Source organism: Trachinotus anak, unplaced genomic scaffold (genome assembly GCF_046630095.1).
Source record: "Trachinotus anak isolate AG129_WGS33_773 ecotype Australia unplaced genomic scaffold, CSIRO_AGI_Tana_v1 ptg000002l, whole genome shotgun sequence".
Taxonomy (NCBI): domain Eukaryota; kingdom Metazoa; phylum Chordata; class Actinopteri; order Carangiformes; family Carangidae; genus Trachinotus; species Trachinotus anak.
The window spans coordinates 5,259,295-5,273,383 of record NW_027273853.1 but is presented as its reverse complement, the minus strand read 5'-3'; the positions used below and the strand labels follow the sequence as shown (position 1 = coordinate 5,273,383).

The 14,089-nt window shown below is 40.6% G+C and overlaps 1 protein-coding gene across 10 annotated transcripts in view; it reads right to left on the bottom strand.

The window, feature by feature from the left end:
* LOC139629530 (inositol hexakisphosphate and diphosphoinositol-pentakisphosphate kinase 2-like) overlaps nucleotides 1–14,089 on the bottom strand; it is a 57,244-nt gene that overhangs the window by 25,492 nt on the left and 17,663 nt on the right. For 8 of the 10 annotated variants that reach the window (XM_071492277.1, XM_071492207.1, XM_071492198.1 and 5 more), the window contains exons 10-22: nucleotides 13,663–13,764; nucleotides 13,070–13,156; nucleotides 12,058–12,133; nucleotides 11,584–11,693; nucleotides 8,419–8,504; nucleotides 7,676–7,801; nucleotides 5,233–5,277; nucleotides 4,064–4,185; nucleotides 2,805–2,987; nucleotides 2,478–2,619; nucleotides 2,120–2,343; nucleotides 1,117–1,244; nucleotides 869–983 (exon numbers count right to left, since the gene is read on the bottom strand). In XM_071492277.1, coding sequence (XP_071348378.1) covers nucleotides 869–983; nucleotides 1,117–1,244; nucleotides 2,120–2,343; nucleotides 2,478–2,619; nucleotides 2,805–2,987; nucleotides 4,064–4,185; nucleotides 5,233–5,277; nucleotides 7,676–7,801; nucleotides 8,419–8,504; nucleotides 11,584–11,693; nucleotides 12,058–12,133; nucleotides 13,070–13,156; nucleotides 13,663–13,764 — 1,546 coding nt within the window. The remainder of the gene's footprint in view (nucleotides 1–868; nucleotides 984–1,116; nucleotides 1,245–2,119; nucleotides 2,344–2,477; nucleotides 2,620–2,804; nucleotides 2,988–4,063; nucleotides 4,186–5,232; nucleotides 5,278–7,675; nucleotides 7,802–8,418; nucleotides 8,505–11,583; nucleotides 11,694–12,057; nucleotides 12,134–13,069; nucleotides 13,157–13,662; nucleotides 13,765–14,089) is intronic. The other 2 variants (XM_071492226.1, XM_071492259.1) reach the window with 1 other exon arrangement.

Sequence of the window (14,089 nt, the reverse complement as noted above, 5' to 3'; positions counted from 1 at the left end):
ACAAGAAAAACACATAAAACTGGTGTGAGAGATTGGCCTGTATTTACCAACAATAAGGTAATAATCTTTTTAACTATACAACTATACTGAATCACTGCAGAACTCTACTGTTATTATTGCCCTGCTTAAGAATTGTGTATGACTGTGTGCCACCTATCAGAAGAGTCGCCTTTGTTGGCCAAACTGGCAACTGACTCATAGAGACAGTTGATAAATTTCTCTCCAGAGCGGCCCTTTCTTGTCATTAAGTGAAAACTGCAGTGAAGTTTAGGAAATAGAGAACATTTCTAATGACACATTGAGGAGAAGAAAACCAGTTCTGAGTCAATCTGGAGGCCTTCAGCAGCACGTGGGGTTCTCCATCTTAGAAAAGCCAGACCAGTATTGGCTCCATGGTCAGACTGGGAAAGAAATTTAGCCTTGGACTTTAGCTGCAAGGACCAGCCACGTGTGACACAGACAGAGCCGCTAAAGACACTGATGGAACCTTAAAAACTTTACAGATGCTTTGGCGGGCCACCAGCCCAGTCTCCATGGCCAGTCCGTCTGTGCTCTGTCTAGTTGTTTGCTGCTATATTATTGTTTAAAATCTCATTAACAGAACCTTTAAACTACTGTTTATCTATAATCCCATCCATTATACCTCTGCTGATATATTCATTATATCCACCAAGCTGAGTTCAACTCCAAAAAGTGTCTCCATCCTATATGGACCTTTACCCATTTGCAGTTAGTACAACATTCATATAAACATCAGTCTGTAGATCTGCTCTTATTCTGGCAAATTATCATCAGCAGACACAGACAGAGTGGACACTGTCACTCTGTGGAGAACTGAACAGTCAGAAACAATAAAACCAGAGCGTACATCCAGCAGCCCTCCGTAGCGGAAGATGCTGAGCAGGGAGTGAACGTGGCTCTCGCTGGTGAAGTAGAGACGTGTGCGGACATGACGACCAGGAGACATCACACCCCGAGAATACCTGAACACCAGGGGACAGGAAATGACACAGCAGCTCATCAGTCAGCACGACACCAGCGACCATCATAAACAAACACAGATCCAGATTAACGTGCTTGCTTCAGTGTGTACTTCAGTGGCGGTTTTATACTCACAGTGGGTGCAGCTTGTTAACGGCCTCGTCCTCGTGGGTCCTCTGCAGGTCCAGCTGGATTTTCTTCATCAGAGGAACACAGTAGGCCTGAGCTATGTCCAGTTTCTCAGCTTTGCTGATGCCATACTCCTGGTGTGAAAGATATGGAGGAACATAAACCCATTTCATCACTTTCATTCACATCTTTTCAATCTACATCTCCATGGTAATGATGAGATGGACCATGTCTCAGAAGGCGAGGAAACACACTCCACTCTGCTCAGCATCACAGGGTGAACGCAGATTATCAGAGACCCACTCAGACCCGTTAACAGCTGCTGCTGCTTTTATTATAATTAATAATAAGAATTATTACTGAATTATTACTGTCATTATCTATCATTAATACTATACTTGTATCAGTACTTGTACTATATCAGTATCAGTGCTATAAGTGAGTTCCAGAGTCATGGGGCAACACAACTGAAGGCTCTAAACCTCATGGTGGTGAGACGGGCAGGAGGTGCAGTGATATTAATAGAAGAAGAGGATCTAAGAGCACAGACGGGTGTGCAGATATGGAGTAAATCAGAGAGATATACAGGTGCTAAGTAGCACATTTGCACACAAGTACTCCTTTTTTTTTCTTTACCGCTGAATCTTTTTTCCTTTAGAGCTGAAACATTTTAATTTTGCCATCGGGATCATTACAGTTCCATTCTGTAATATAACTGTTCCATCACCACCTCAGTTATCTGCAAAATCCCTCCTGGTACATTTCTCTAATTTGACCCATTTGTTAAAATTCCTCACTTCTACAGATTATCAAAATACATCATTCAAGGCCCCGGTTTTGGCTGTCTGGGATATTTTCCTATATTACCAAACAATTCAAAACTGAGAGATTTCTATGTGTTTGAGTCTATTATCTTCTACACCTTATATATATATATATATATATATATATTACACACTATATTATACTCTGTATTTGGCTGGTAGAAATGACAGTGTTCTGCTTTAACCTGTGGTATGACTATGTCAGCCAGGGCGCGGGACAGTCTGAACAGCTCCAGCGTGTCCTCCAGTCCCAGCGAGGCGTTGTGCTGCGAGTCGTATTTGATACAGTCATAGATGTCCGGGATCTTGCTGATGTCGTAGCGCCCGTTCTTCATGCGGAAATCTCTCTCTAGTTTGGACCAGCGCTGCAGCATCAGCTCCAGCGTCTCGCTGTGGTAAAGCTGCAGGTCTGGAGCAAAGCACAGAACGAGTAACAATCTTTAAAACAGACTTATTGATGGTATAGATTCACTAAGTGGACACATAACATTGTCTGCATCTAGTTTCTAGTTTCTCTTCTGTAAACCTGAAGGTTCATGCTACCTGCAGACTTGGGGTCCTCCAGTCTCCTTCGAATCTGAGAGGTGAGACTCTGGATGAGGGTGTACACCTTGTCACAGGTCATGACTGGATTCTCTATGACCTTCATGGAGTTCACCAGTGATGGACTACCTGTCGGGGCCAACTGGAGCCCAGTGGAAACAGAAGGAAACTGATAAAATGTTCTACATGTTCACATTATCTTTGGATACGGTGAAATATTAGAGATATAGAGGCTTGAGAATCACGTCCAACTGTTTACTTGCAAAACAAGACATTTCACAAGTCATGTTATCAAAATCAATTCAGGATCTCACGTTTGACAAATACCTTCTCATAGTCCTGTGATGTAAACTCCTGATCCTTCTGCATGATTTCATGTAGCCGGGCCTTCACCTTCTGTTGGCAGTCGGTCAGAGAGTCGCTGTCACTGTCTAGCAGTCCATTCATGTTGGCGCTCTTCACCATCTGGACCAGGATCGGCGTCAACTCTCCTTCTAGAGCCAGCAGACCCTGCAGAGGAACCAGTGGATTTAAAAAGAAATGCCACACAACAGCTTCAGTTCCTGTTTAAACTACAGTAAAACTAAAGTATGGGACCTTAACCCTTTTAGCCACCTTGATATTCTTGGTATGGATCAACAGCCTGTTTAAAATGTAAACTTTTAGGATTATTTAACTCAGAAAAGCCTGTTTCCCGGTCATTTTGACAAATTACAAGTGTTCAAAAACATTTGTTGCTGAAATTACTGTAACTTCTTGATTTTATTTTGCACAACTTCTCAAACATTTATTTTCTCTCAAGTAGAGCTGAAATTATTATTAGGAGATCAATGGTTTAGTCAAACAATCATTAATTAGTAAATCAGTATCCATTTTAAGTATCAATTAATCGTTCGTAATTTTCTTATCAAAAATGTCAAATGTTTCCTCTCCTTTTTTGTCACATAGGACAGGAAACAAAATATTTTTGGACTGTTAGTTAGATCAAACAAGCTATTTGAAGACATCACCTCAGGTTCTGGTAACCTGATGGACATTTTTCACTGTTTTCTCAAGTCTTTATTTTTAAACAGTTTACAGATAAAATAATTAATCAAGACGATAATAATAATAATATGATTAATTGATAATGAAAATAATCCTAAATTGCAGGGCACCTTTCAAGCTGCACTAGAGTGCTACACACTGCACCTTTAGAAGAACAACTGCAGCTGAATCAACAGCAAAAAAATCCCACACAGTCCCACACATGTACACATTTCTAATATGCAACAGATGTGAGGTAGTCAGAACACCCACAGATATACATGTCTAATGTTTAACTTCTTACCCTATTACCTTTGACCAATGTCAACGTACTGTACGCTGTGAGTGACAGTGTAAGAATCCTCTACCTACATATGTCCACTTACAAAAGGTGCACATGATACAATACTGGGAATCACAGTATTTCACTAATTAAGTGTAGGATCAAGTTTATCTCAAGCATCTTACGAGATAGTCTATCCTTGTGTCAAAAGTTCTCCCTTAAGTGTGTAAGTAGCATCAGTTATACATGAGGTTTATTCTCTCAGGTGAGGCCTTACCTTGGCGAAAGCAGCAGCCGTCATCTGCACTCTGCCTTCGTCAGAGGCGTAGATCTTTAAATCATGGCGGTAAGTGCTGTGCAGACGCAGGAGGCCACAGCCTGGAAACCCAGCATAGTCACCTGGAAGATCATACATAGAGTAGAGCGTCACAGTTAACTGGACCGGTTACAGCACTCAGATACTTTACAGTCATTCTCACACTTAAAGAATCGGCTGAGTCGGGGAGGCAGTTGAAAAGAAAAGAGAAAAAAATACAACAGTTTATTGATTGTACCCAGAAGTACCAAGGATTTCCATTCCATTAAAAACACAGGCAGCACAGAACCTGTGCAGGTGCAACATCACTTTCAGTTCAAATGCATCGTCCTCAAAATATTTTATTTATATATATTTAATATTTTAGTTTTTTACATGGTTGGCTCACTTGAAGGCAAACTGAAATTGTGTGGTTTGAGCTATGAATAAAATGAAGTGAAAGTGAAGTGAACAGATGTTGAGTAAAACCCAAAAATTACTGAGGGCAGCTTCCCTGCAGATGAGATCAAACGCTTCAGATTACCTACTAGAATAAAGACGATAAATGTCTTTTTACATGCTAAATGTACTTCAATCAATGTAGCTGTAGGATGTAGATGCATAGCAACGCTACAGATCAAATCACACTGATGCTTCATGCATTTCTTTAGTCTACAGCCAATTAGCCTGATGTTTCAGTTATCATGCCTTATTTCACAAAGACAGATCTGGTACATGTTGGGGACTTACCCCTGTCCTCGGCCCTAATCACGGCTAAAATATACTGACTTTCAAACAAACAACAAGAAGTCATGAAAAAAAAATGCAGCAGGATTAGTGTGAGATGATCCGCGTTAGCTTACAACACCAAGACTGCAGTCACTTTAGCTGCATGTGTGTGTACAAGCAGGTGACCAAAACAACATCTGCTGCTGTGGATCAACTCGGGAGCACATCAGCGACGACACAAACAATCCACAGCAATCTCAATGTAGGACAAACAGGACTAGTCTCCAGGTGAAATGGAACAAAATCATGATGAGATGATGAGGAGGAGGAATCAGAGCACGTTAGTGGACGGAGCGACAAAACGCTCAGAATGAGAGAGAAACAGTGGAAGAGTGGTGATATCCAGGAAACCCTTCTCTTACCAAAGTCAATAGGGGACTCACAGCCAAGGGACCGGCGGTTACCGGCTAGTAGTTTACACAGCGCAACAACAACAACAACAGGTAAGAAGAGAAGAGCAGAGTTAATAGACAAAACCTTTGGTGGAGAAAGAGGTATGAAAACAGTAGCTGGGGTGAGAAAATAGCCTTCTTTTCATTAAAAAAAGAAGCAGGAAAGAGACAGACTGCACCTAACCACCGATTCTGGTTCCAGTTCGGCTTCACGTTGTGTTTCTGCACAGTTTGGAGCTGGTTTGCATGCACCATGAAACAAAGCATTAAGAGGGAAAGCCTGAAAAGCGTGATTGATGAAAGGCACCGAGGTATTCCTCACTTCAAACCTCTGGAGGAGATAGACCTTCATGTAACCAGCAGGTTTGTCCAGTTACTCGCTGTATCTCACTCTGGTTAAAAGGGTCAGGGCAAAGGTGCACAGGAAATTTTGAGTGGAGGAAAAGCAAAGCATTGCTGTCCTGTGCATACTGAACAATGCTAATCTAGGTGTGGTTAGGTGTGCTGAGCTGCACTCCCGTCCACACCTGACTGTGATGTAATGTTTGTTGCACAACTGTCCGCTGTGAAGCGCTGCACTGCACAGGGTGTGGACAACATGTGGCAAACGCTAGATGGCAGCGCAAGAGGTATTTCCATCCTGGGTTTGGTTACAAAATATCATTATCTCATGTGATGACTATTTTTATGTAATTTATTTCAAGGTAAAAGTTTTGTTAGCCTTTGTTACGGCTCAAATCTATGGAACACACGACCTACAGAAATCAGAGAAACAGTTCATTAAGAATTTTCTGTTGTATTGGATCCCATTTGATTTTACATCTGTACCTAATGAAGTCACCAGAGTGAGGGTTCTGTTGTTGATATACAGATGCTGTTGATCTTCATTGTGGCTGTCGCTCTGCGTGTCTGTTTAGTCTAGAAGCCAGTGACAATATAATCGTAACTCAAGGTCCACTCACTCACTTGTTGTGGTGATTTTGACCACACCACACAGTGTTTATCAGGAGATAAAGGAGGAACCTTTTTTTCTGAGTACGGTTCAGGCCTTGAGTTAAGGTTGTTTCACCAGCTGCTGTTTCTAAAGTCAAGAATTAACTGTCAGTGTAAAATGAGGAAGTGTATTGAGATACAGAGAGAAACCACTGACTGCACTGAATGAAGTCAGTCATTGGTGTCTAGTTTATTTTCTCAAATGCAGAGTCACTTTTCTCCCTGCGATAAATGAAGTGCTGAATAATTATAATGTAGGTTTTGTCGTGATTTTAAAAATCATTGCTCCATTTAGAAGAAATTCACTGCTGTCCAGGCTGCACCTTGTTTCCTATTTTAGATATTTTACTTCAATTGAGGCTTTAAAACACAAACTTACTTGTGACCTCACATATGCTATGTTTGTGTTTGTCTACAGTCTTTGTGCTTTTTTTCCCTCACCAGACTTTGAGTTTGTGCTACACCATCTGCATCATTGACTAAACTGCCAGGAGCCTGTTTTGTTCTGTACAGTCTCCAAAGACTCCATCATGGAGGCACAACATTTTTAATTAATTACACAAAGTTTTTTTGATGTCACATTTTTATTAACTTAATTATTATTATTACTATGAAAGAATATATTTAAACCTGAGATTAGCTCCTTTCTGATGTATCAGTCAATTTTTATTATTGAGAATGAGTTTTTAAGTGAAGACAGCTATTCTAAAACATCACACCTACAGAAGCAAATAAGAAATTATACAAATAATAAGATCCCTGTGGCTGTGTGAAGCCTTAAAATCTGGCTTGACGTGTCTAAACTAATCCACCCCACCTCTGACCCCCTCTGGCATGCTGTATGTCAGCTATGCAGGGTTGACACTGCACATGGTTGTGCTTTCAGTGACTGAAAAGAAGGGCTGGAAATAAGCATCCAAGAGCAAAGACAAGGTGAGTGTGGGAGGACAGTCCATTACTGTTTTTACTGTTTTAAAAAGAAATTACCTTTGCGCCTCAGTGGATGTGGATGTCTGTGTGAGTTTTAGCTTAAAGGTGAGTGGAAGTTTGTGTGTTTGTTTCCCTGAGGGCATGTGAGCATCTGCACACAAAAGCAGTTTCCATCTAATGGAGTTTTGAGGGCTGAACTTCACACAGAGAGTTTGGTCCATTCATTTGAGAATTGTATGAAAAGTCCACGCGAAACTATCTGAATATGTTCTATAACTTGTCTAATACAACATGTTTTACAGTGAATAGTGGTTTTGAGCAACTCAACTGTTCTAGAAAAGTTTTCTCCAGGAAAAAGAAACAAAAACAGGAAAGACAGAGCTGTACATCATGGAAGAACTTAATTTACATAAGAGGCAGAGAGGAAAGATCTTTGTGAGTACTTCGATCAGCTCGTGTGTGTGTGTGTCTGAGTGTGTATGGCTGGTACCTTGACCTCCAGGGTACATGCAGCGAAAGGCCCTGCCCAGCTCCTCAGCCTGAACGCGGCCTGCAGGCGTCAGCTCCCCGCCCCACTTCAGCACCAGCAGCAGAGAGGGACCGTCCTTCTTAGAGTCTGGAGAAACAGCAGCAGCAGTTGTGTTCATATCAGTGATCACCACACTTAATAATTCAATACCTAAATTTTAAATGTCTCCAAACTTATATTTGGCAAGCTGCACAGGCATGGATGTCGTCTGTCTGTTTACCAGCACTGTTTGGAGTTAATTTCAGAATCAATAAACGAAATGTCTTCTCCTTAGTGGCTGCTGTTCCCCTTCTAACCACCTGTTTCAGTCCCTGATACACAAGTGAATTCAGTTACCTCATTTAGCACCTTTCATTTGCTGAAATGTTTTTCTGATTCAAATTTTCCTGGCTGTGTCTTGTTAATGTTTTGCAGCATCAATAGTCTGACTTCCTCTTCCATCTTCTGATTCCACCTTGTCACAATTACAGGTTATGTAATTACCTTTTCCAAAACATTAATTTAAAAAGAAGTGAAGAAGAAGAACTGTTCCACTTCTTATTTGCACTCATTCTTTATTATGTAATCTGACTTGTGTTGTCTGTTTACAAGAGATTTGTCTTTCTAAACCCGTTCACTCACACTCACACTCACACACACACACACACGGTTCAAAAAGAGTTATCCTAGACATAAACACTAATTCTGTGCATGTTTGTTTGTACCTTCTTCTTCGCTGGAGGCTTTAGGCTGTCCATTACGCAGATAGGTCAGCTGGACTTTCCTGTTGATACCTGAGAAATGACCGTACCTGGTGGGGATGAACACACATACAAAGCAGACACAACAAATTTTGGTGTGCACATAGACAGACAGACACACAGTAAAGCAAACATAGATACAAAAAAAGAATTTATCCCATCTTCAACAATTGTGTTTAAATATTTAACACTTCCACTCCAACAAAAACTTAAAAGAGAAAAGAACAACACTGATCATACACACAACCAAGTACCAGGATTAGCAGCTGGTTTAACGACAATTCAGCCACTCAGTAGACACTAAATAGCTCAAGACCAGTACAGTAGCTCCAGCGGACCTCCCAGTATAACTTAAGTGTGTATTTGTGTACGTGTGTGGGCAGGGAAAGAAAGTGTAACTGAGCGTGTTTAACTTCTAAAATGGTGCGAGGTGAAAAATCAATGTCAATACTAATCCCGTTGCCATTCTTAAAAGTCACACACAAACTCAAACTCGTATCAGTTGCCTCCACTCTCCTGGTGTGTTGTGCTGCAGTAAGAATTTGGCACATCCTGCAGACTAATGACCGCATGGTGCTCTGTAATAGGACCGGCAGCTGAGCAGACGCCTCAAAAAGCCACATGATGATGGACCCTTGACCAGGATAAATAACTCTGGCAGAGAGCCAGAGGGTTGGAGCTGGGCTTTACTGCTTCAGAACGGTTTGTTTCTGGTGGCTTGGCTGATGCATGATGTTTACACTGACATTAACATAGTGATGCATGAAATTTTATTTTGTCTGTTAAGCAGCTCATGAATTACTCACAGCCTGTTACAGCTGCTTTACATTTTAGGATGAACAAAAAGGGAAAGCATTCAAGAGTTATGGCCTGTTAAAGGTTCCATATTGTGTAAAGTGAAATGTCCATGTAATTTTATATTATAAAGCAGGTTTAGGTTCTATATTAAAACTGTGAAAGTATCAAAGCCTCAGTCCACAGAGAAATGCACACAGCCTGTATTCAGAAACTGACCCATACCACCTTGTAAGATTTGGTTTCTCTGAGTGTTTACGTGAAATCTACTATATTTTTATCTGATCACTCAGAAAACAGAAGAGGCTCACAGCCTCTATTCTGATTGGCTGACTGACCTATTGTTACTAGAGCTCCAGAGAGAAGCCTGAGAGAGGAGATGTAAAACTACACTGAGATGGTTTTTGGTTCTTAAAACCACAAATATTTCTTCTTGTGGATATCAACACTTCAAATAAAACAAAGTAAAAGTGTTAAATATGGGACCTTTAAGTCTCTGAGCTGTACGTGCCAATAGAAACAGGTTTTGGGGGACATACAATTTTGTGCCAGCTGTTCAAAAGAATCAAAGATGTCAGGATTTATAGTAGAATAGAGATCATATAATGAAGTGGTCTCGCATTTTAGAGGAAGGGGCTGGTGATCTTCTATATTTTTCTTAATGTCAACAAATTCCATGAAAAAAACAACAACAACAACAACAACAACAACAACAAATCTATTAAACACATCAATGAGCCACAAATTTGCACTGGGTCACACATTTCTTCATTATGAAGAATACAGACACTGTAGCTTATTTAGAAACAGCTTCAGAGACTAATAACAGTGATTTTTAGAGTCTTTTAGAGTCTCTGGAAAGGTGGAGACCAATCCACATGGTTCTGTTTACACTGCTCTGCCAGCTGTTTGAGCTAAATATCACCACCTCTCAACTTTGGAGTAAAGGTTTTTTGGACATTTGCAATGTCTGGGACAAGTATGACCATCTGCGTGAAGCACAAGAAGACATTGTGGGGTGTGATGGAGTCATAGAACTGTACTTGCATGAGCTGAGTATTTGGTAAAGGAAACAACAGAGTCATGCTGAGAGGGGGAGCAGCTGACTGCTTACTCCATTGACTGATAGTGGTGCAGCTGTGGTCAGTGCTCAGCAATACCAACCAAGGCAGACAGACGCTGCTCCGAATGGGACAGTGTGGAGCCCACACTGCAGGAGCTGCATGATGGGTCAAGTAATTACATGAAGAGACACTGAGACAGAAAATATTGATTTATCTACTGCACTTAACTGATACATAAAAACTGTGTTTTCTGAAAGCATCCACACATCCTTACTTTTAGTGCCTACAACCTTTACACAGTTCTGGATATGAGCTGGTAAACCAAATATCTTTCACTTAAGTGCATTATTTTTATGTTTTGCAGTTTTACTTGTGTAAATCCACCCGCTCTATTACACTTAATGACAAAAATGGGGGGTTTTTTTGCATTTCCTGAAGTTTTGATATTCTAGTACTTCTAGATTATTTTGTTATCTCTGTGGAGAAGAGCAACAGCAAATCACCACAATTAGTATAAATGCTGATGGGAGGCACGAGGAAGGAAGACGTTAGAAGATTAAAAGTCCTGTTGATATGTAGTGAGGACAGCATGCAGTCGAAAGAGCACAGCACACACAGGAACACAGTGAAATCATCACAGACATTTGACTGTGTATGTGTCCTTTGTTAATGGCTACAAATGAATGAATGTTAATGGAAATGATACATTCAGTGTACAAAACATTAGGAATACCTCACAAACCTTACTAATCTTGCACAAACTATGACTCAACTACGACCTTCACCCAGTTTATTCAGATGTTTGCGTCATCTGGTCTCCGTCAGACTGAGACAAGGCATTCCTAATATTTAGTACACAGTCTAAGAAGACTAAAGAAAAGGAGGGTGGTAAAATGTCATCCTTTAAAATGAGAAGGGAGAGGGTGCGTACTGAGTGTCATTCAAGCTGGATTCCCTTTTGGAGAGAAAGAAGGAGGGATGGTTGGGCAGGAGGAGAGAGAGAGAGGAGGGAAAGAAAAGATAAAGCAAAGAGTTAGAGACACAAGAGAGGAGGGAGTGAATCACAGTAAACATGTGTCTGGCTGTGAGGACGAGAAGGACGACTGAACCTTGGCCGAGTGTTGAAAGATGAAGCTAGTTTTACATTGTGAATCACAGATGAGGGTGGGTGACTGCCGATGAAGGATGATGGCAGGAAACAGGAGGGTAATGGCTGATGGGGTGTGTGTGTGTGTGTGTGTGTGTTTATCTGATGTGAGGCATCACTCACATCTCCAGGACAGTCTTGAGTTGTTCCAGTTTTGATTTCTTCTCCTCGATCTCGCAGTCGTTGTGCTGGCCCAGCTCGTCCAGCAGCAGGCGGGCGATATCCAGCACTTCCTGGAGACACAGAGGCAGTTCTCCTGAATTTGCCTTTTATCTATTATTTCATTATCCTGACTAAACACACACTGGATCCTCTGGATGTCCTGACTTAATATTATGTGAAAGACAAGACTGACAGTGAAGACAGCAGCTTCAAAAATGTTTTATACTATAGAAGATGATACAGTGACAGGATGACAGCACTCAGACAGCTACGTCTAAATATTTAGACAACAAAGCAATAATGGTTTATGTTCCTGAGTAATTAAGGGTATGTAAACATTACTGTATCCTGTCTAAAACACTTCATTATAATCTGCCAAATCAGAAAGACAAAGGCAGGGGAGAGAGTGTGGGGAAAAGAGGGAACTAAACTCACCTGGAGCTGTTTTGGCTTTTTTAGCTTTAGCTTCCCTGACTTGTAGCCTCCATACTTCTCAAACAACTCGAAGAATCTGTGAAAGACAGACAGAATAAAACAACAGGATTGAGGGATAAATAGAATTACCACCTGGTGGTTGTATCCCTCTGCCAACCAGCCAAGGTGCAGGAAATATGGCCACAATCTCCGCTTTTTGAGTTACAGCACTGAATAATTGCCCGAGATGTTTTTGCAGAACATTATGATGTCACAGTGAAGTTGACCTTTGACCATTTGGATATAAAATGACATCACTTAATTTTATCCTTAAATTGTTTCATAATTAGTGTATGAGTTCATTAGTTATGGCCAAAAATGTGTTTTATGAGGACACGGTGACCTTTGACCTTTGGCCACCAAATTCAAACCAGTTCATCCTTGAGTCCAAGTGAATGTTTTTGCCAAATCTAAACAATTCCCTCAAGGTGGTCTTGAAATACCACATTCAAGAGCCCAAAACCATTTTAAGAGGTCACCGTGACCTTGACCTTTGGCCTTTAATCACCAAAATCTAATAAGTTCATCCTTGAGTCCAAGTGAATGTTTGTGCCAAATTTGAAAAAGTTCCCTTATGGCATTACTGAGATATCTCTTTCACAATAATGGGACATACAGACACCCCAGAAACACAATGCTACCGGCTCTGGCTGTCACCAGCATGGAGGCATAAGAAAAAAAATTAAAGTAGGTTAAGACTGTTGGGCTGGAGGCAGTCCGGACTATTTTTATCCTCTTAAAATGTGAGGCAGCATCAATGGGTTACACGGCTTATGCAGAAACATGTAGAAATTATTCTTGTTACCTGTCTTAAAATAGACTAAATGCAAACCGTGCAAAGCAAACAGGGCGAGTGGGGATGTTGTGGCCTTTAGTTCTTCAGATTGTGTATGTGACTAAAAAACTGAATATGTGGAAGCTGTATTTACAGTGAGAAGGAGAAACATCTTAATGCTGAATGCAAGAGACTCACAGAGGATGTCGAACCTCCATTTTCATCTTTTGCTTTGGTGTGCGGTCTCCATGCCGGACAATGGCAATAACACAGCGCAGCTCCATCCTGTAGAAATTAGAGGAGGGGGTTGGAACACGCTTAAGATGCAGCAGATGCTCTATTAGTATTTCGCTATTCACCACCACAGTCACCTCCTCTTAACCCTGAAAAAAACACTGCTCATCATCCAGAGTGTCACTGACACCAGCGACACAGATTGGAATTACTCTGTGTAAACATGTGAGGGCTGTTTTCCCCTGACTTTATTTGTCTATGGAAAATGTCTGATGCCTGAGAGTATATTTGAAATTTTGGTATGATTATAGGTATAGATAGGTACAGATATGTGATAGATCAGGTGGAAATAATACATTTTGAAATCAAACAGCTTTTATTTTATTTTAGCTGAAAATTTCTTCCTTATTTATCTTATTTATCATATTTAATTATTATTTTGAATCCATGAATCTATTTTTGTATTTTGATGATAAAGTTAAAAACAACAGACAGTACTGTGTAAGGTCATATACACACTAGTCCTTTGATCAACATATTTTGTTTAAAGTACATACATGGTTCCTGAGGTTGTGGGGACAATGGGGATGTCTTCAGCCTCCATGGGGATGGACCAGGGGATGTGCAACTGAGGGGCCAACTCCCTCATTACCATATTCCTGGTGGAGCACAGAAAAGCAAAAATGGACCTAAAATCATTAAGGAATCAGGGTAAAAAGTAAAAAGCAGAGAAGGGACATTACATACAAAGCAAAAGTAAGATTTAAAGCTGCGTCTCAGATTTCACCTGAGACACTTTATATGCAACACAAGGCACATAAAGTGAATCCAAAAAGCTTTGCTCGAACACAATACCTGTTCATTTACAAGTTTACCAAGATGCTGCAAATCCAGATCATACAACATTAGTATAATATAATGTCATAATACTAATGTCATAATACTACATAATACATAAAACTTTGCGTTTGCACAGTCTTTCTC